Here is a 23,039-nt window from a genome sequence, read left to right as displayed (position 1 = left end):
ACATCGCTATATCTGTCTATATATGATAAGAGGAAAGGATCTGTCAGGTTTCATGTCATTAGTGGCACCCCTGCACTTTACGGGGGTTGTTTTGTTTTGTTTTACCCCAGATGTAATAGATTGTGTAACACATGCCCAAGCGTGTTCATGCCCTTGCTAAGCCGGGTGCAGTGAACAGCGATGCACGTAGCTGACAGGCGGGTCTTCAGCAGCGAACGTGAATAAACAGAAGAATGAAAATACTATGTTCCTGTCCTATCCTGTCCCTCTTGATGTGTGTGTGTGTGTGTGTGTGTGTGTGTGTGTGTGTGTGTGTGTGTGTGTGTGTGTGTGTGTGTCAAATAACTTTCTAACTTGTATGTGAAATGTTCTGACGTTCATAATGTGAAATCTAAAGTTACGCAGCTCAGGGGATTTTCTTCAAATTTGTCACAAACGTCCACAAAGGTTTTATTGGAAAAATGATGAGTTGATGACATCACTGTATCATCATATTGTTCTGCAAAAAACACTTTATGTCAGGGAACGGAGTGAAGATGTGACCTTATTTCCTGAATCTTGACTGGTTAGTGGAGCTGTACAACAACAAGCTGGTAATTCTGCTCTCAGATAAGAGAAAGAACAGTGCAACACTGAAACTGTCAAAACAGAAAACAACAGCAATATAAGAGCAAATTGAATCCACTTGATTATAATCACCAAATGATCACAGTCTGTCTCTTGTGTTGCATCTGAGTATGTAATACAGAGGGTCTACAGGGTGACCAGTATGAAAAGTGATGGATTCTAAACGAAATGAAATATGTTGGTTGTTTTCATTGATTTTGGCGCCTCTATTGACAAAGAAGTCGTGTTTCCGGCGTCTCCTGGTCAAGGGAGTGCAAAAAAGACACACAGCTGTTTGCAGGATGCATAGCTATGTGGTAATGTATCATCTTGTTGCTGTATGCTAACTGTTATTTGACCACATTGTCATTTTGTCTTAGTACCGTTCATACACTAACCCCAACCCTGCTGGAAATCGTTTCGTCTGACCTCGCCGGTGGTCTGTAGCAACTACAGAAACCGAGAATAGTTTATAGAAGAAGCCCATTTTCTCCCTGATGTCTCATTTGCCGTAGGTCTCAAAGAGGCAGCAATATTAAAATGAGAGAGACCATAACCAGTTAAAAAGTCCATGTATTAAGTTTCAATAAATAAGTTAAATAAACAAGTAAAATTAGATATGTTGATATTTTAAGACTGAAACCTTTGGTTTATATATTGACAAACTATTGGCCAGCAGATCACATCAAGTCAGACACAGACGGACTATAAGTCCATCTCGAACACACCTGTTGGGATGATCAATGATGAGGGTCTCTCACCTGAGTAGCCCCAATAGAAGGCAAATTACTGAATGAATAATCTGTTATTGTTGTTTTTGCTTGCTGTTGAATGAATTTTATTTGATTTAAAAAGTGTGATACACCTTCAATAGAATGTGTTAAATCAATTTTATATTTTATTTATTTAAGATATGATTTTTACATGTTAATATCAATGAATGACATTTCTTTGAATAATAGACATTTTCTTATTCATTTTCTCAGTCATTTTTCTTAATGCTTAGGGTTCAAGCAGAATTTTCTTTTTTGGCACAAAGAACACTACTAAGAAAACTCTTCTGGTGTGGTTAGAAAACATCGTAAGGATCTAAAGTATAAAACAGATATCGGAATAAGTCACAGAAGTCAAAATTGCAAAAAACTTCCAACATTACCCAAATTCACCCTAAATATTTTGATAATCGGTTCATTTAAAAATGTCCAAATGTCCCTATCTCCAGTTTTCAGTTAGAAAAATATCTAATATCAGATTTTCTTTGTGATATTAAATGCAATAATAAATATATTGCTGCTAAATATGCCAATTTTAGTGTTGGGAAATTGTGATCCAGCAATTTGTGGATAAATCAGGGAGATTATAAAGTGACTGCCCATACAGCGTTGTGTTTTTCGGTGAGAGCTGGCAGCTGTGTACCCTCCACCCCTCCTCTCTCAGGTGGGCCGTTGCGTCACCCGGCAGCCGTGTCCAGGCAGGTCTCTTTGCGTGAGGAGAGAGTTGGTCAGCACCCACAACAGCTGCAAAGCACATCAAGAAACTAAAAGCACAATAGCACGGACTGTATCTTTTGCTTTGCATCATAAACCCTTCCCTTGAATTAGCCACACAATGAAGTCGATGCCAAATACATAACCACAGGTTGAAGTGTGCTACCACGGTTTAATCAGGATCACCTTTCAGATTAAGTCATGAAATAGCACTTTAAAAACTGTCGTGCAGAAAGGCAGCAAGATTATTTCAACATCTCATCAGTTGGATCCTGTCAATGTCTGAAGGTATTTCCTGGCCTTTTCCAACATTATTTTACATCCACTCAAAGTGTGTTTAGTTTTGAATCTGCAGAGTTAATCATTAGTCCAGGAGTCTGGTTTCTTGTTTTGTTGGAGAGATGGAAGTGTGCGGGTAAATCCTTTTGCATGCAGGCTTTTGTATGCACATCTTATCTTTGTTCCCTAGATAAAGAGTCGAGCAGTAAATACGCAAACCGTCAGTGCCTGCAAGCTGTCTTCCAATAAGCAGGTTGGGAAATTACCAACAACCAACATCCGCCAAATACAGTTAAATTTAGACCATGGCTGATATTTATCATCAACTTGTTGTTTTGCACTTCTCTTCCTTGCTCATTTGTTAGTTGTTCAGCTTTTCCTTTTTACATCATTGAATATTATTGAATATCTATTTGGTTAATGGTGTCAGAGGGACAACATAATTGTCAAATAGGCCTCTCAGGAGTGATTTAATTTTTTTCACTATTTTTGATGCTTTATGGACTAAAAGAATAATCATTTATCAAAACAAACCATTGGTTGCTCTACAAGAGGTGTAGAGGTACAGGTAAAACATCGCCTGCCCTTTACCTTCATGTCACTGTTTATATCAAACAACCTTTATCCTTTGCTTGACGGGCTGCTTTAAAAAAAGACTTTGACATAGATTAAGAATATAGCCACTTCTCCAGCCGCCACTACACCAAAGAGCCTTGTTGGCTACTGTGTCTTTCTGTTTTGACACCATCTTGAAAACAAGATACTTTCCTGATGACAGACTCATCTCTGATTGTTTTTCTAAATGCTTTCCTGTGCAGCAGTGCCAGAAGCCAATCATTATACACTTGTTTAGTGTCAAATAATGTGGGGCTCTGCTCCGGTGAGCTTATGAGTCAAGGCACCCCAAGCTATTTCCTAATCAGCGACATGCTTCCTACGCTTCTATTTCACCACATGGTGATATCCTGCTTTCTACTGAAATGAGGCATGTGGATGCTCATCTGTCAGCCCTCGTGCTATAAATGAAGTACCAAAAGCAATCTCCCTTACTGCCCACTGCCATCCTGAGGAGCAGCCTCACCTCGACCCCAGATCACTCTCATTTCCTTGGCATTAGATCCTTTGAGCTCTGTCATAGTGTCTGAGTCTGGTCCTTTGAAACGCTCATAATCACAAAGTTCAGCAGAGCAGCAAATGATCCCAGCAGGCCTGTGGCCTCAGACGCTAGGAAGGCAGAAATGAAAGCTTACCTCAGCCTCATATTTCACAAGCTTCAGTAACTGTAGCAGTGAGTACATCAAAAAGTCCACACATAAAAACACATGGGCAGAAACATCTGACCGGTCCATTCTGTTGAGTTAACATGCGTCTGTTGACTCAGCTGTAATTAACAGTTAATCCAAAGTGTTTTTAAGGAGAAAATTTAACAGGAGAAAAGAATCAATGGGGGTTTCTTTCTCAGGACTTTGACATGTGGGCAGGACGAACCACCAGCCCTGTAATTTAAGTAAAGGAAACCACCGTCACCTCCATCATCAGCCAAATGCACAGTCAAAAGAGCCAGCATCCTTAAAGGGTCAGTTCAAATAAATGACATATGTTTCGGTCATTTGCGTTGAGTTGTAATTAGCAATGCAGATGGTTTGGCTTATATTTGATCAGGCAATTTTTCAGTGCTGCAAACACCAGAGACAGAAAAAAAACCCCAAATAATGTGCTCACCACTAGAGGCAACAAGTGAGAACGTATTTTGACAAATTGCCCCTTTAAGTCTCTTTTGATGTGGATGATCCGATGAATTTCCTGTGTCGCAGACCTCTGTCCACTATTTCAACATGCTTCCTGATTACACAGATAACCAATGAAGAATCCTACATTTCTAACCAAATGAAAGTGGACACCATGTCATTCCAGTGGATGGTCTCATTCCAGATGGGGACTAATCCCCCCGATTCCATTCAGCCAGTAATCTCCTCACAATGCAAGCAAAGGATTGTGCCTGACTGTGTACTCAAGTAATTGAGGCGAACAGAAGAAACCTCCCCTCCGTCTCTGTGTCCGCACACTTGTTTGGTTTTTATCACCCCGCCGTGCTTCCAGACAATGCCCCACAAACAGAGAAGGTATCGAGCCAAGCCCTCGGACGGCTCAGATATTTTCTTTCAGCTTTGATCTTATCCACCTCATCAGTGATCCTCGCTTGAATCATACTGCAGGAGGAAGGCAAGCTCACACCTGACACAGCTCAGGAGCCTTTATCGGAAACTGAATTGTGGGTTTTACGGTTAAAAAGAGCTGGACTCTGCCAAGCTTGTTTTGAGTTGCAGAAGTGAGGAGAGAGTCTTAAAAAATCTGAAAAAGTCATTTCCCACAACTTTAAGTTCTATGGGAATATAGAATGAGTTTTTGTTCATGTTGCACAAGTGACTAAATTGCTGTTTTTATGGTTTGAGGGGAAATCTGATGACCAGTTTGTTTTCACATCAAGAAACCATTATTGTTGCATTACCGACATTCACCCCTACCGAGCCCTGGACATTAAGTCAGTGTGCTGACATCCTCCAGTCAAGAGCCTTCAATATTCTGGCCTCAGGCCTGCTGACTCAGTAAGTGAGCACAAGTTTATAAAAGTTACAACTCTGCATATACATTTATATGAACCTATCATATGTGTGTGAGTGTGAGAAGACTTGTCTGTAATGTTGCTTCATCATGCTGTAGTGCACAAATGTCTGCAGCATGCAAGTTTTTGAGACATGCAGTGAAATATTTAATGGTGGCTTCATAAAGATCGCCCTCTATAAAAGCCACGTCTGTTTTTGAAGAGGTTTTGGCTGTGTTTCCATGGGGTTTTATAATTATTTTTAGCTCCATCAGTTTCCACGGAGAGACGTTGGAATATTAAATATGCTTTTCTGCATCACTTGGTGAAAAGGGACACATATAAAAGGACAGGCTTCCAAGCAATACAAAAGTACATGGCCTGTGAAGAAAACTTTCTTCCCGTCTGCCACATTTCAGATTCCTCTCGCCCTGAGCGCACATTTGTTTCCTTGTTTTCTACTTCTTCTCTGAAGTGAGCGTGCTGTGAGTATGAGCACAGTGTTTCTGCCAGCACAACACCTGCCAGAGACCTCTTCTCATCCAGGACAGAGCAGAGACGAGGAGGCCCACGTGTTCAAACCTCATGTTGACCCTCGGTTGATAAGCTGCCTTGCCACTGAAGAACCGTCCAGCGCTGTTTATAACCTGAGGTTATCTGGCTGCTCCGCAACGGCTGCTGTTTGGCTGCAGCTGTCCAGCTGCTTTTCACTGCTGTACCTCATGTGTGAGCAATGCCCCCACACTTCAGACTGGCTCCAAGATAGAGAGAAGCAGAAGAGCCACTTATAGTCATGAATATTTGATGCTTTAAATGGTAGCGAGAAGGCTTGTCGAGCTGTTTATGTCAAAAATCCTGCTCAGAGTGAAATCTTCACCGTGGAGATTCTGCCAAGTGTTTGCACCAGTGGATGGATTTGATTATTCCAGACTGATAGAAAGCAGGAACTCTGGATGACCAAAAAAAGAAATAATAATAAAAAAAATAACAATGAAAAATGTCAGTTTATGTTTTTTTCAAACCTTTTTGTATATCCCTGCTTCAAATCGAATGTAGTTGTTCTCGGCTTAAGGGGCCAATTATTTTTGACATATCCAGTGAAGCTGTTTAAGCCGTGCATTGGATAACAGACATATCTTTACATTCCCCTGTGGCTGTAGTAATCAGTGGGTGAAGGTAATGCTAATGCTAATAAAATCTCGACTATAGATGACTTTTGTTAACTCTGCAAAGCAGCCCGGACACTAGGACAGCCCCCCTTCATGCGTTTCTGTTATTAAGAGCACATGCCGGAATGGAAGCCACTTCAGTAAATATGGCCGATCGCTCCACTCAGCTGTCAGTTTGGTGATCAATCGGACCTCAGAAAGACATTAATGCTCTGAAATATCGCCCTGAGTGAGTAATATGCCGGCTGAAAAAGCAAAGTGGGATGTGGCGCTCATTTGCGCCCCGAAGGTTACCCCGTGTCATTACTTACCGAGTAGAAGGACTGTCACAAAGTATTAAGACAAAGTGTTTGGACTTGTTCACATCCGTATTCATCCACATTATCCTTGTAGCCCCTTTTTCCCCGAGGGGACCATATATATTTAGAAAGCGCTGCAGTGCCTACACCTATCATGTGTGAATGTAAACTCACTAAACATAATTTCTCATCTATACAGTGGTGTCTTGCCATGCAGATGGTTGTGGTTATATTTGTTCAGGTTGTGAAATATCTGGCTCTGACATTTCACAATGCCAGTGAAGGTGCAGTTTCAAATGTGTTGCTCATGTTACTGTAACATTTTCTGGGGGCGAAAAAAGTTCATCATGTCAAAAATGTTTCCTCATGAACGTAAAGAAGGAAACGTTTGGCCGTTTGTTTGTGCTTGCGTGCGTGTGTGCGTGTGTGCATGCATGAGGTATTTCTCATGTTATGTGGGCATAGTTGTTAGGTTAGGTTAGGTTTACGTTTAGGTTGCCTACTATGTAGTCATAGAGACATGACACATGTGTGTGTGTTTTATTTTGTTAGGACCATTTTGAACCTAGACCTTTACGGAGTGATGACATTTTGGGAAAGTGAGGACATTGTGGCCAATCCTCATTTTTTCAAAGGGTTGCTTGAGGGTTAAGACTTAGTTACATGGTTAGGTTAGAATTAGGTTTAGGTTTAGGTTTAGGTTTAGGGTAAGAGTTAGGCTTAGGGATTGGCATTTAGTTGTGACCGTTTTGGGGCTGGTAAGTGCATTATGCCAATGAGTGTCCTCACTAAGATAGAAGTACAACAATGTGTGTGTGCGTGTGCGTGTGCGTGTGCGAGTGCGCTACCGTGATGGGGGTCACTGCAAGAGCATCCCCACAGCAGATGTCACACAAATCAACGTGACCTCAGTGTTTAAACAAATAAAAGTCAGCAAGAAAAAGTGTCCAGTACGAGTGTTTTACTGTATGTTTCATATAAAGCGCAAGCCAAGCTCAACAGTCCTGGGTTTATATGATGTAATATCTCATATATTAGGAGCTTTGATGAAACACGAAGGAAAAGAGCTGCATGGATGTAAACTAATATCACTCAATGGAGAAGTGATTAATCTGTTTTCTACATACCAAGTAATTGGCCTTGTGGCCTTAAAAGATTTTTCCCCTTCTCATTTAAGTTTCTTTCATCTCTATGTGTAACAGTAAGAATGTATTAAGGAGTTGACCTGTATTCCCTCTGATCTACAGAGCACAACTTCAGCTACTGTGTCAGTCTGACCGAAATGTGGATTTGTAGCTCAATGCTGGAAAGCTTGTCTTGAGAATGTGCCGCTGCTGTTAAGGAGAAGTGGAATCAAAGAGGCTCTCAGGCCCCTGATCGTCTTCATCATTCTTACCCTTGTTTGAATCACATAAATCCCCAAACTCTGAGAAAAAAGTGTTGATACGTGAAGAAAAAGACGTTAGCGTCAGGTAGTGATGTAGTCGTCCCGCACAGTGTTCTCAGTGATAATATTTCTCCTATTGGAGGCAGAGGAGAAAGAGGACGTAGGATCGTCATTCACTCACATTCATAGAGTTAAGGTGATTTAGTGGTGCTCAGAGGCTGCATTGTTCCTGTAGTTCCTTTGTGGGGGAAGCATAGGGAGAACACACACACAAATATGCAGTGTGCATGCGTGTGTGTGTCAGTGTTTGTAAGGAAATAGCAAAAAAAAAGAGAGGAAGGTGTTTGGCCAAGAGAAGAATTGAAGGCGATGAGGAGAATAGGTGGGCAAAAGGGCAAAACTTAGCCGAGCTCTGTTTGGAGGAAAGGGGGAGAGACTTAGGGGCGTAAGATACTTTATTTAACATTTTCATGGAACAATATGGTATTATTTTCAGTATCTGGCCTGAACAAGAGAACATCCTCCTACTGGCGCTGCATTAGAGGAGGGGCCAGAAATAAATTTTGCAGATGAAGGTATTTGAGGAATGAAAAAGGAGCCATTATCTTTGAGTTATTTTGGACAGTTGAGGATTATGGGCAGTGCATCGTTGTGGGTGACAAATACAAATAAAAGGAAGCAGTGGAGGAATGTTCTCTTCCCAAGTCCTCCCTGGGAAAAACCTTCTCAATGCGCACGCTGAATTTGCTTGAAAAAAGCATGAAGTCTGACATGCAAATTACATGTGGTTGGTATGAATAATGTAAAGAGCACATTTTGCCGCAGGGAAATCCCTTTGCTCAGTGTGAAAAGGTCAACGATGGTTAAGGATGGGCAACTTAAATATCTTTGGTTACGAGAAGACTCCAGCTGTTTGGTGCACTTCATTGGTGTCTAGAAAGTGAGGAAAACAAAATCAGTGTAGCAGACAACGCTGATCCCCTAGAGGATTCACCGCCAGTGAGTGGGTGTGCTGATGATGTTTCTAACATGTGACAGACACAGAAATGAAAAACACAAAATAGAAAACAAATATTCGATGATGAAAAAGGCATTTTTGTGAACGCATCTGAGCGGAGATTCTCCTGCTGCATTGTTCATGTGCGAAAGATAAACCCTGGAGAAACATTCTTCAGAGTTCATTTCTGAAAACGTCTATTTGCAGAAACCTGACAATGACCTTGACGGTTGAAAAGTTGAATAACTACTGGAGTTTTGCAGAGCTTTTAAAAGTCTACGTGCAACTGTACATGTATTTATCTCTGCATTCATTCAGTAGTTGCCTTGCAGTCTCAGTTGCTGACAATTGTGGTGGAGTTTGTGGAGGATCCTTCGGAAACCAGAGATTTTTTTCAAAACCTCCACTTTCTTCTGCATGATGACTGTTATTTCCAGAACAGTGTCTGTATGGAAAACGTTCATACGTGACAAATGACTACATGAAGCCAGTGTCCCGTTTTTTGAGTGTCCATTATTTGTAGATACAATGTAGTTGCAAAGCATCACGGGAAATGGGGAGTTGACTAAATGTTGTTCTGAAATCATCCGTGCATCTGAAAGAGCACAGCTTCCTCGGTGCTGCCATCGGTTTTAGTTTCAGTGGAAAGTTTTCATCATCTGCAAACTACTCATTGATTTCATGTATCCCTACAGTCATTTGTTATCTACATTTTACCACCAGGATCTCTAATTTGACTAAAATCTCCCCGTCTTCAGTTGGGCCTGTTTATGTGTGAAGCCATTTTCCACCCGTGCCCGTGTCCACCTCAGGGCCCCAGTATAAACAAAGCTGGCGTCTGGCGGGCCACTCGAGGGCGAGGCCAGCTGCACTCTGAGGGGCCGGGGTCTGTCTTTGCCTTATTGTCAGCTTGTCTCACTCCCCTTTAACTGTCCCTAACACCCTGACAGTCCCATGCAGCCACGCACACACACAAACACACACGCGCACACACACACACACACACACGCACACACAAACACATGCAAACATTAACACATGACTGCATGTGGCTCGGCAGCCACCTGTGTGGTTACATACACACACACACACACATCATGGCTATTAACTACTGAGAGTCAGGTTGCAGAGTAACGTGCACCCTGAGCCCAGGTGGAGTACTGTAATGTGTAACATTATGGTACCCCCCCCCCCCCCCCAGCACATCCACACGCGCAGGCATGTGCTCACGTATGGGTTATACGTGTTCTGTGCTCCACATTCCTTCGCATGTCACTTTCTCTTAGAAATGCATTTGCACACACCCCGACGACAACCGAACCTCTCCGCTGTCTGGAGCAATGTCACAATTGCACAAGCTATCCCGGGGTCAAAGGTGTGTTATTCCAGTGAGAGTGCCAGCTGAGCGGCCAACGACAAGACCAACTCAGGCTAAGCCTCTGCAGCAGAATGTGTATTTTTGTACAACAGCAAGAGCGCCTTTACTCTATTTTTTGCACAGCGCTGTTTGTGTCCAAATCCTCTTCTGCCAGTAACCCAGTCCACAGTTTATAAGTCAGGCATTAGGTTGTCTATTCACACAAGACCCAGGGGCCACAGTGAGAGTATGGAAATGACATTAAGCCACGCAGATCATCTTTCATCCCCTTCTTGAGTCTCCTGAGCAGTGCTGGGGGGTTTAGGAGCTCCGCGACAGAGAAACTCTATCGCCATGCCGTTGTTTTTGGGGACAATAGCTGCTCGTTAAGTATGGGGCCATAGGTGTGTGATATCTTGCATATCTGCCCCACGGTGCCTGTTCTACGGCCGAGAGACACGCTCACAAAACGACTTGAAAGATGTAGAACATCAGGCGCACTTGCCAACATCATAAATCTTCCAAAAGCATAAAGTTTGGAAAACACGAAAAATCGGTTTCAGGTTCAACCTAAACCTCAAATCATAGAATTGTAAAATATAAAACTGAACACGTATATGTTGTGACATCTGTCAGGATTACAACCATTAGCTCTTTGATGAGTATGTAATAGGCTGGACAGGATCTCCTGTCGTTTTAAAGAGAATAAAATTGGTTTAAACGACTTGTTTGCTTCCACCTACAACGCAGATGAACACTGCGCCCCCCCCCCCCCCCCCACACACACACACACACACACACAGGATTTTGACCCTTTTAAAGTTTTGTAGCTCTTATTCTTGAAAAACTTTTTCATTCAAAGAAAATAAGCTTATTTTCATCCTTGCCAGACAAATGTTGTTGTATTTCTTTTCTACTTAGCATGAAATCTTACTATGAAAATCTCGTGTGTCAGTGTCAGTGTGACGTCTTCTAAAACTCTCTGTCTCCACGCCAAGAAGCAGCCAAGGATAACAGAAACAGAGCTTCAAACGAAGCCCATCAAAATAGCCCTTCCACTGTCCAATTTCATTGCCTTGATCCTCACAAATACCTCGGCAAATGCAGCATAGGAATGCCCCCCAAGACCTTTCCAGTTCTCCCTCCCATCGTCCTGCTCCGATTCAACAAACACCCCAAAGTACTGTTTGTTTGCTCTGAAAATAATCAGGCCAAGGACTGTTTTCTGAGCCGCGTGGCATAATCTCTGCAGTGATGATGCCTCTATCTGCTCCAGTTTTAAGAAGTGAGCAGAGTTTTGGTAGATTCACGTGTTTTTCACATCTGCTCAGTGCTAGGCATCCTGTCCTGATTTCGCTAAGTTACGAACAAGCATATGATAAACTAAAATCGTGGTCATGCATAAGATTTCCACGTCAGAGGCAAACTGTTCATCATGTTTGAGGAAAATGATCCTTCTTCCTTAGCTCTCAGAATTAAACCCTATCTTCATCCAACTCTAAATCACTTTCAGTCACAAACTGTCATTCCTCATATGCTCTGAACCGTTGTTCCTGTCTTTAACAGTAATTAGGTGCAGATTAGCTGGCTGCACCACCTTTTTCTGCGTCTGGCATAAAACATCCAACCTTTCTGCCAGCTGTCAATTACTGCAGCCATCCTTTCTGAAGGTTTGTTTCTGTGTGTTTGACACTTTGCCAGGTTATTCTGCCTTGCTCCGCTTTCCCCTTCGTGTGGGCCTGTTTGTCTCAGCTATGTGACGTCACAGAGAGAGAGACTTCCCTAATTTATTTGCCCCACCAGCGTTCTCTTCATCTTCAAGGCTTGCCTTTGAGATCAATGCTAAACAAACGATGTGGCATGTTTCTCACAGACCGCTTATAATGGCCTCGTGACCCAGCCAGTTCCTTTAGAGTGCAGTGAGAGGATCATGAGTCTGTTAGTGATTAAAACCAATTTTGTTGGATGCATTAAGATGACTTTTTACTCTGTAAGCCACAACAGAGGGTTAAAGCTAATGTCAAAACCCGCTGATGACCAAACTCCTCAGTGGGGCACTGAAGTCGTCCACCAGTCGTCATAATCGTTCTACCTGCAATCACCCTGCCTCTTGTGACTCCACTGAAGAGGTCATCATCCACTGAAGCTGAGAAAACAACAAAAAGCTCAGGTCCGGTCAAGCGACCAGGTCAAGGACCTTAAGAGCCACCAGAGGCCCCACCACCCTCTGGGTCATTAATAATTAATGAAACCTGAGGCCGGGACAGGCGACCATGACTAAACACAAAAAGAGCGAGAGGGCAGGGCCGAGTAGTGAGGGGAGAGAGAGAGAGAGAGAGAGCTGGGATATTGATAGAGAAAAGCCCTGGCTGCAGCCTGTGCTTTCACTGTATGCTCCAAAGGCTCCAGACACAACAATCTGCACAACCCAGCGACGTTTGAAAACCAAAGAGGGAGGGAGCTGGTGTGGCAGAGTTAGATTTTAAACTCAGACAGAGGAGATGGGAGTAGAGAAAGAGGAGGGTGGGGAAAAGGAGGAAAAAGTGGGGCGGCCCAGTCGGAGACAGAAAAATGAGTTAATGGAATGAAAAACAGCATGAATATCTCATTGCTGTTTCCCATGAAACCCTGCCATCCACAGTCTCCAACTCAACAAAGCATGTACTTGCCCTAGAGGTGGTATCACGCCGAGACCTCCATTACGAGCATGGCCTGATGAAAGAGAAGCTCAGAGGGGGCTTAGGGGGTTTGGCTCTTAACCCTTCCCCCATCGGGCCAGATATGAAAGAAGTACAACATGATATTATGTAATGACGACTTTTTATGGGAGCAATCTGTGTTGACAAAATGACCCAATCACACTGATGATTCCCAGAAAGTGTTTAATCTAATTTCTGTGGTAATGAGTTGTTTTATCTGTTTGCTCCAGATTTTTTGCCTCATGCGAGTTTGTTAATTTGAAGTACACTTCACAGGGTGTTAAAAAAAGACCCCGCTGATGTTACCATCATGTGTTGTTCTCATTTTTCGTTGTCTTACTTCTAATTTTCTCTCCCTGGTGCTTGTGGTGTCTTTGCAGAGTTCCTCCGACGACTGCGACCCACACGAGGGAATTCACGAAGGGAAGGAGGGCAAGTACCGCCTGCAGGTGACCCAGTTCGTCCAAAGGTTGGAGTACTGGCACAAGGAGCTCACCAACACCTTGGTTACCTCTATAAATGTGGTGCCAGTGCATGGCCGTGCAGTGGCGTACCTGGGCACCGCCGATGGACGCCACATACAGGTAAACAAGCCATCTTATACTCTTCCTTACAGTTTACGCCATTAAAAGACGAGAAGGAACTCAATTGGCATTTAAAGTACTTGCAGTAAGGCATAAACAGAGACCCCTGAGGCTGCAGTGACCAGTGCAGTTCCCCTCCGTCATTGTTCATGTAAATGTGGCAGGATGTTGGTACGTGACGAGTGAAAGCGTCTGCAGGAGACACAACAAAAGAGTCAGCTGCAGGTGCCTCTGCTAGGAGCAACTTAGGGGGAAACTATGACCAAACACCAGGACTGTTTTGTGTTTGCACAATTTGCTTTCCTTTGACCTATGCTCAGTGATCCGCCTAACAGCCCACGTTCCTGTCAGCCATCTGAGCAAACACAGTCCGCTTTGCCTATCGATGCACTGACCCACAGTGGATTCCACCGTCCAGGTTGTTTGTTTGCAGCTTTGAAAATCTAATACTCGACCCGTCACCACTGCTTCTCTATTTTGAGGGCTTTAGTTTTGGAATAATTTGAATTAATATTGGACAGTGGCTAGAGGCTCTGTTTGTGTACTGTGCATCTTGGCGAAAGGACGTTTGAGAGAATACAAGGCTGACATGAAGCCTCAAGAACCATGCAGACATTCCAAACCTAAATTACTCACAGGAGGCATTAACTGAAGGATCCACATGCATTTAAATTCACATGATCACATTCACATAACATGCGAAGCACCTCAGCCATAATGATTGCACAGGCATTTGTCTCTACACAGGAGTGTAGAAAGATAGAAGAAATGTAAATCCTCGGCTGTCTTCCATCTCTCCTCCTCCTCTGCTTTTCCATACGCTTTTTACATCATCATATGCTTCCTTGATCACAGGTCATATGTTATTGCACTGATTACATAAATGATCACTGTCTGAAGCTTGACTTTAAGTTTATTGAGGGTTTTTTTGTGTCAGAGAGGTTTTATGAGTCCCATTAGCTTGATGAGGGGTCTCTCTTCCTTGTAGCATTGTTTTGCTTCCAAATAATCATGAATTTGATTGTTGTGTGAATTTGATTGAATATGTGTATATTCCATATACATGTTAGTAGATTTGAAATTAAGTTTCTAACTTAAAGAATCTGGTTTAAACCAGAGTTTAATTTAAGTGCTCGTGCATCTGCAGTTCAATTGGAGATTTGGCTTGTTGTAGGCCCGTTACTTATATTCAAGGATTAAAGGTCTGCTAATTCCGGAGAGGCTGTGTATGAGATCAGTGTAAATCATAAGGGGGGGGCGACTGTATAAAACTGTGACATGTAGCTTGTAGACCACTTGAAAACAACAGACAGTTAATTACCAGTATTAATACCAAAAACCTTTGTCCGTCTGTCTGTGTGTTTGTTGAACACATATCTCAAACCCTGTTCATCTCAAACTTGGCACATATATTGTTAAGGGCCCAAGACAGTGTAGTTTTGAATGCGATCACAACAATTGATTCTCCTGTTTGTGGTTCTGCATTCAAGTGGAGCTTCACTGAACTCTGAAGGAACACGTGAGCAGCTCTTTGTGCAGCGGTGGTGCAGCTCCATGGTTCTGTGGAGCGAGTCCTGCAGTGGGTCTTCACTCACTGCGGCTGAGTTACTGAAAGTGACTTTTACAGTTTCAGAAAGAAAAGCTGCAACCAGCATCACCACAGACCAGGAAAACAGACCCTTCCAAACAGACCTGTTTAGAGCAGACACTGCTCTAGGTAACACAAGACAATAGTCATCTGTTCTCTGTCAAGGTTTAGTTACAACTCGATGGAAAGCAATGGATCGCAATTGAGTATTGATTATATATTTAAGATGGAAGCACAGTATGCAGTATCAACCATCACATAATCAGCCAAGCTTTTTTTTGGGCTTTAATTTCTATTTCTATAGTGACTTTCCCTCCTTTATCATGTGGTGTTTTGTCCATCCACATTACAACTGCATGCATTGGTTCCAGTAAAGTGCAGTTGCATTGCGACTTTGCATTGTTGCAATAGTTCAGTGGTGAAGAAGAAACTATGGGGAATGGAATGAAACACAAAAGTAAAAGCTGAATTACCTCACGTGTTATTGAAACACAAGAATGAAAAGACGTGCGTGGAAAACAAACCGCAAGAGAGACGTGGAAAGAGGGGCCGACAGCTGCATGGAAACGGGGGGGGGGTTGGGTGCAAGAAGGTGGTGCTGGTGGTGCGAGGGGGCTTACAAGCTGAACGGCACGTTAATGGTGAACGGCGGGCTTCGCTGACACGTTCCCTCGCACGGCATTTTCTACTCGCCGAGCGTCCAGTGCAGCTGTTGCTGTGCGTTTATCTACCATAACCCCCCCCCCCTTGCCATCCCCCCCCTGCCCTCCTTCAGTTCCTTTTTGTTTTTTGTGAGTTGGCTGAATTGGCTGAAGTTCATTGTTTTTTAGCTGAAGGGTTTTAGAGGGTCTAAAGAGGAGACCAGCTGTCCTACGCTGCAAAACCCTGCGTGTCATCAAGTAATTATGTCCTGAAAGTCTTATTTTCATAAAAAGTGTGACTTAATAAATGTTGACTTATGTTGATTTAAAAAAATGGAAAGAGTGCTTGAACCTTGAAACCAGGAAGAATCTGGCAGGTGTCTGTCCTAGAATTGATCTAAGAAAATGATTTGTACGCGTTGATTTGCATTTGAGAAAAAATTCTTGAACTAGTGGAACAATCAGTAATTGTGTTTAGTCGCTGACTTTAATAGCGACGTCCTCCTTCTCCACAAAGCATTTATGAATGGCTCAGCACAACAATGTTGGATTGTGTCTCTTAAGTGTTATTGTCGAAGCCTTCATAACAATAGAAAGCAGTAAGAGCTTTGTATTGATCGAAATAAGAAAAATAAAAGAAGTTGAAAATTAAAGGGATCTGCTTGTGTCTGCAACGTGTTGTTCACTTTCCCTGCCCTTATTTCACTGGTCGTGCATTTGAACTGACGACCCTCCGGCCACCTGCTCTCTCTGTCCAAAGCCGAGCAGCAAGCAGAATCCGTGAGGGATGGCAGTCTTTGCTGTGGCAGGTCCCTTCATTGTTAATGGGATAAAAAGAGCTTGTCAACTTTTCATGTATTCCAGTTTCCTGGTTGCTCCCAGCGGACGAGGCAAGGGGGAACATGGACTAGAGGCAGTGAAAGAAAAAGAGCGCTGTTCCCCTCGATGGACTCAATTCTGGCTCAGGAAGTGTTTCCCTCGGCTTCAGTTGGCCCACTGTGGGAATCACACAGTGGCCGTGTTTATGGGCCAAACTTCCCCCCGCCTGCTTAATACAATAAGCTGTAATTTACACTGCTATTACCTCCAGAGAGATGCCTGTTGTATGGCCTCGTCCCAGAGGAAAGCCACCCATTATGCTCGCCGTTACAAAGCTAACGTTGATCGTGAGGCTCAAACAGTGGGAGGCATGACGCTGGAAAACAAGGCAATGCTGAGGGTGAAGGTCGAGGGCAAGCGGTGGACCGGCCGAGCTACCAAATCAGATTTAAAGTTACAATGCGGAGTGTTTTAGTAATTTATTGGATGCTCTGACACGCTGACAATAAGGGGATGAAGAACAGTCCAATAAATCACCCAGTACTGCTGGGGGGAGATGTTTGTACATAAACACACAGTTACTACATTTCCCGCTAAATTCGCTCCACCCTGACATGGCAGAGAGATTGTGAGTGGAATATCTGTGTGTGTCCATACTGTATCCGTTTGTGTCCGGGTGCGTGTGTGTGTGACAGGGGCAACAGTGTAATTTAAGCCACTTCATATAACTGAAGCAGACACACACCCCATTAGTAGACGCTGTACTCTTCTGTTTGCTCCCAGGCCTGTAATTGCACCATAACCACAAATGATAAATGCAGTGTGTGTGTGTGTGTGTGTGTGTGTGTGTGTGTGTGTGTGTGTGTGTGTGTGTGTGTGTGTGTGTGTGTGTGTGTGTGTGCCTGTCAGAGTACACAGTGGTTCTGCTGATGGCTGCATCTTTTTGTTCTTGGTTCCCAAACCAGTCTGTCATCTCTCTCAAACCCCTCATTTGTGTTAGATGTTGACAGTTTGAACGTCTCTCGTAAGTAGTTGGATCACAAAGGTTGTTTACTGCTTATTAGTACAAATACAGTGATGTGCATTTGACATATAATGATATAATGCTCTTTAAGACAGATTTGTGATGGATTCCAGACTCATTTTATAGCTGTCAAATTCTGATAATTGCATTTGCAACCTAATATGTATTCAGATTTGGTGTACAGAAATTGTATATGCAGGCTCACACAAAGACTCTGGATCATATTTCCTCACCAACACCCAGTCAGTGTTTTTTGTGGTGCGGTGCCAAAAGAGCTTATAGACGTCTTCCACCTCCTCCTGGAGGTTTGCTTTGTGTTTCCCTTTCATTCACTGTGTGTATCGATGAACAACACTGTGAAGCGTTCCAAATAAACATAGCAACAATGCAAAACATTTTAACAGGAGTCCTCATCTGACCTGTGTGCTAGAAGCTTTAATGGAAAAAGCTTTGGGGTGTACTCTTTAATTTAATTATATGGTACCTTTAGCAACAGATGTTATGTTAGATATTTGATGTGCCTGGTTCCATTTTAGGAAAATGTTTCTTGTATGCACAAGACGTACTAGCTTGTTTATGGAAAAATATAGATTCAGTACCCAGTGTAGGGGAATATGGACAAAATGTTATTATAAATCCTATTTGAAATAAAGAGACGATAATGTTCATATCAGTCAATATTGACTTGTTGCTGACACTTATTTTATCTGTACTTGACTATGCTGATATCTCCAACATGCATTCCTCTGCCCTGCATCTTCACATGCTTAACACAGCCTACATTGCTTCCCTGAGATTCATAACAAATTGCAAAGCTCTGACTCATCACTATGAGTTATACTCTTGGGAATGATGGCCTGCTCCAGCCACCAGTAAGCTCTGTAATTGGTTAACCTTTACATAAAAGGGGATTCTGGGCCTCCCGTGTTACTTGTGTGTCTGCATGTTGCAGAAATGTATAGGGCATTCCCCTTTGCGTTCCCAGAACTTATTTTTACTCGCTGTTTCAAATGTCCACACAGAAATTGGAAAGGGCGCTTTTCCTTACTCTGCACCTGTGACATTGAATATGTTGCAGAAGGACTCAAATCTCAGCGGATATATCTCACTGAAGGCCTTTAAAACCAGAAGTAAAGAACTGGAGGCATATTCTATAAGATGTAGCTGTTTTTAACTCAGCTGCTACCTGTCTTTGCCAGGTCTCCCTTGAGAAAGAGATTCTTAATCTCAACTGGACCCTCCTGGTTAAATAAAGGTTAATTGGAAATATTGATAATTATCAGGATAAATGTCACATTGTCATATTTATTAAGTTTAATGATAGATTTGTTTTAGGTTTGTTTTATTGCTCTCAACATTTTATTGTGATAGTTATTGATATTGTTTTACTGTCCAGCTCCAGGTTGTATATGTTGATAAAAAACAAAGGTCTGAAAACACAATTCTAGGATTTCTACCTCTGTGTGTTGTCTTTGGAGATGTTTTTTATAGTGACTCATACATTTTTTGCCAAAAGTGTACATTAGAAATTAAGGGTTGTTTACCAAAAACTCTATGTTTGAGTTGTCTGTTTTAAAGCTTATGTTTTTAACCATACTCTGATTTTGGCTCAAACCATTTATACGTTTGTTGATTGACAAGTTTGCTTGAAGTTGTTCTAATGAGAGTGTTGTTATAACTGTTGATCGGATCAATCTCTTATCTTCTTCTTGAGTTATGACATGACACTATTGTTGCATTGATGATTCCAAAACGATTACAATGGCGTGTCCTCCCTCCCTCAGGTGCTGTTCTCACGATTTGCCTCCCCCCATGTCAACATCCGCCTGGACTCCAGACCTGTCTCCTCCAGCGTGGCACTGCTGGACGCCAACCCCTCAGAGGGAGCCATGCTAATAGCCACAGGAAACAAGGTAGGATTGTACCCACAGACGTTAACAACACAAATACACCCATGGTTCTTACCGTTTTAAGAAAGATTACTAATGTAAACATTCAGTGTGCATTTTGCCCTGTGGTCATCACTAAGTACTCGTCAACAAAACAAGAGTGAAACACTTGTGGCAGGGCCGAGTGATAAAAGAGAATATTGGGCCTCAATCACCAATATCTTCTTAAGAAGTTTTTCTAAGAAAACTCTACGTCAGACATTCTTAAACATTTCGATGCATTTATAATATACACTGAAACTTGTGTATGTTTGTCTTACACAAGTTTCAGTGTATATTTAAGATAGAAATGATAAAATATGACAGTAAGTTAAATTTGATTAATTCAACAGTAGAATTAAAAGTGAATAAAACAATAACTGATTATCTTACACAAGCATTTCAGTTGTCAAGTGTGTGTAAGAGTGCTCTTCAGTGTGCGTAGATTCTTTTCTAACATAAGAACAAATCCCAGATAAAAAAACATTGGGGAATCTTGAAAGAAGACATTTATTCTTAAGAACGGTTGGTGAATGAGGCCCGTTGTTCACAGGGGCTTCTCTCCAGGCTTCTGCATTGAAATACTGATCTTTTGTAAAATATCATGAACACAAATTTCTTTCTTACGTTTAAAGGACCACACTAAGATTGTGTTCCTCCTCTTAGATCACCAAGGTCCCTCTGATTGGCCCCGGCTGTGATCAGTTGACCACCTGTACTTCCTGCTTGCTGTCGTCCAGGGTGACTGAATGTGGCTGGTGTAACGGACGCTGCAGCAGAGCCGACCAGTGTCCCCCCTCCATCTGGACACAACAATACTGTACACCGGTCATCACTAAGGTAACCGCCATGACTCGTCGCCATGGTGACGATCAGGGCCATATAGGGTCACATTTTATTTAATTCACCACATTGCACTGACATGAGAACAGAAAACAAAACACGATGGCAACACTTCAACATATCAATTCTACATTGTTCAGGCCGCTGCTGTTTCAACACTGTGTAAATAACCTGGACCTGAAAACAAGCTGTGTAACCTTTGCTACTTCCTGCTGACTCAGTTTGCTTGGACACCTCCTCATGTGATCTAACTCCTCTCCTTCCAAAAGCAGAATCATCCTGTTGAACCTGTGATCTGTATGTTTGCTCTGCGTTTGACATTTGTGAAGCTCCTCCTGAAAACAGCACACTCACTGTCCTTTTTAACACCACGCTGACACTGTGAGACTGCACTGAGCTCAGCGTGGACATGACGTTTAATGTAGCACCTCATGCTGGTCTACCCCAGATAACCCCAAAACTGCTGCTGCTCCTTTAACTGCATCAAAACGGGAGAAAAAAATAAAACCAAACTACCTCCTCCTCTGGGACCTTTGAAAAGAGCTGTTACTCACCAACATAAATCTAATTCAATAATTTACACCACATTTGGACGTGTAGGAGCGGGTGGATTTTTCAGTGAGGGGGTTTTATCGTTGAAGGTTGGAAGAAAAGGACGGATGTCCAGGTTTTTGTCTCCATCAATTATCAGTGTTGTTGATTTTGGAATTTGATAAGAACATAATTTCATTGCGTAAATAAATATAGGTGGATTACATATTCATTTTAAATTCAAAACAAGTCTTCAACTCAATGAGAGCAATCAGAAAAATATGCTTTGTATCTTTACTGCACACTATGGTTGATTTACGGCTTTAAGGACCAGATCATACAAGTTCAGAGATCCTTACAGTAGCAGACGGAGAAAGAAGTGAAAGACTGTGGGAAAAAACTGAAATGTTAACCCTGTGTGTGAAAACAAATACACACATCGACACCAGGCAGTGGGAGGCTGTGTAGCAACCAATCAGCGTCATCATTCAACAGTTTTTTGGCAGTTGGAGTTGTAAAGCCTGTATATAAATCTATGTCCAACAAGGTTGGATACTGAGCTTCATTATTTTATGAGAAGACTTAATAAAATGCTCCTCCTGTCTACATTAGTTTTTTCCAACATCTGGGCCGATACGAGGATCTACAGTGGTCACTATTTGCGGGCACAACTTTGGCTTCGACAAGACGGAGAGCTTCAAGTCCTCGCTGGTGACGGTGGAGGTGGCGGGAGCTCCCTGCAGACTGCCCAGACAAGACAACTTCAACAGGTGTGTGTGTGGGTGTGTGTGTGTGTGTGTGTGTGGGTGTGTGTGTGTGTGTGTGGGTGTGTGTGTGTGTGTGTGTTGCATATGCATTTACAAAACAACACTGTTCCTGCACAGTATCTGAAAAGCCAACTTTGAGAGTCAGGGAGAGAGACAGAGTGTGCATTAAGTGGTGGATGTTTACGAGATGAAGGGACCAGTATGCTGGCGTCCAATAGGGGCACAGCAGGTTTAATAGGGGTTATTGTGTTGAAGGAAGAATGTTAAGAACCCTCTCCCTCCCCTTACTTCTCCAGCAGCGTGCCACATTCAACACATGACTCTCCTAACTGAAAGATTGCTGGGAAAAAATCGCTGCATCCAGACTTTCCACTTTCCCAAAAACCACTGAGGCCACGTCCCATTCAAAAAGGCCCTTTTGCTACAAACAACCTTGTCATAAATGTTGGAGAGAAAAAAATAAAAAAACAATCCCACATGAAGATAGATCGCCTCTTTGTGCATTCCTGCAGGGCAGTGGATGATCATTGAATTAGGGTAAATGCTGGGTGGTTGTGCAGGGTATAATGCCTGGTTTGTATGTCATATTGGGGGGTTGTGCTTCTTGTTTAGGTGGACTGAGATGCAGTGTCACCCGGTGTTAAGTGGGAACTTCACCCTGTCAGGACACACAGTGAAGGTCAGCACTGGCAACAAGGTAGCCAAGATGGAAGGCTTCACCTTTGTGGTAAGAAATGGGTTTTTCCTTCGTTTTGGTTGCACTCTGTGAAATATTGTCACCGAGCTACTAATTCCGCAGACATCTTCACACTTAACATGTCCATTGAAAGGTGCCCGAGAAAATGCAGTGCAGAGTTTTGTGCGATTTGAACATATTTCAATATTAGTTCAACCAATGCTTTGTAGCAGTCTCTGAACTGCAGCAGTAGTCGGTAACTGGGTCAAACTGTCAAAATCACCACAAAATTTAGCAAATTCAGTTTTATTTCATTAGAAACAACTGATTGTAAATCCTGATGGCAGATAAACCAGATAGGATGAACGTAAAGGTTTCTCACTTCACTCTGCACCATATAGTGTTTATAAAAAACTCTGCACACAACGTCCAGCACACAAACAATAAAAAGTGACAGAACAGACAGGTTTAGAACGGGCACTGCACTATTATTTTTTAATACAAGGGGAATTTCTTGAATTTTTATCATGACATGTCTGACAAACAATATACGACATATATATAGAGCCGTATTAACATTAAGATTAATCTTTTACCTCACATGAGCATGATTGCTTGATGAGTTTATGTTTAAGCGACTGTTCTAAACAGTCACTTAATGAACACTATTTCAAACTTTTGGACAATTTCAACAGAGAATGTTCCTTCGAACAAACAAGACAATGCAAGCGAAACACTAGAATCTTAACATCAGAC

The 23,039-nt window shown here is 42.5% G+C and overlaps 1 protein-coding gene across 1 annotated transcript in view; it reads left to right on the top strand.

Annotated features, from left to right (window-relative positions):
* met (MET proto-oncogene, receptor tyrosine kinase) overlaps nt 1-23,039 on the top strand; it is a 72,194-nt gene that overhangs the window by 11,948 nt on the left and 37,207 nt on the right. The window contains exons 3-7 of the mRNA XM_034587816.1: nt 13,263-13,466; nt 19,323-19,451; nt 20,133-20,306; nt 21,453-21,610; nt 22,220-22,334. Of these exons, the coding sequence (XP_034443707.1) occupies nt 13,263-13,466; nt 19,323-19,451; nt 20,133-20,306; nt 21,453-21,610; nt 22,220-22,334 (780 nt within the window). The remainder of the gene's footprint in view (nt 1-13,262; nt 13,467-19,322; nt 19,452-20,132; nt 20,307-21,452; nt 21,611-22,219; nt 22,335-23,039) is intronic.

The sequence above is a fragment of the Hippoglossus hippoglossus genome, chromosome 6, assembly GCF_009819705.1.
Source record: "Hippoglossus hippoglossus isolate fHipHip1 chromosome 6, fHipHip1.pri, whole genome shotgun sequence".
In the NCBI taxonomy this organism is placed as follows: domain Eukaryota; kingdom Metazoa; phylum Chordata; class Actinopteri; order Pleuronectiformes; family Pleuronectidae; genus Hippoglossus; species Hippoglossus hippoglossus.
Note: the sequence above shows the minus strand (reverse complement) of the source record. Positions and strands in the feature narration are given on the sequence as shown.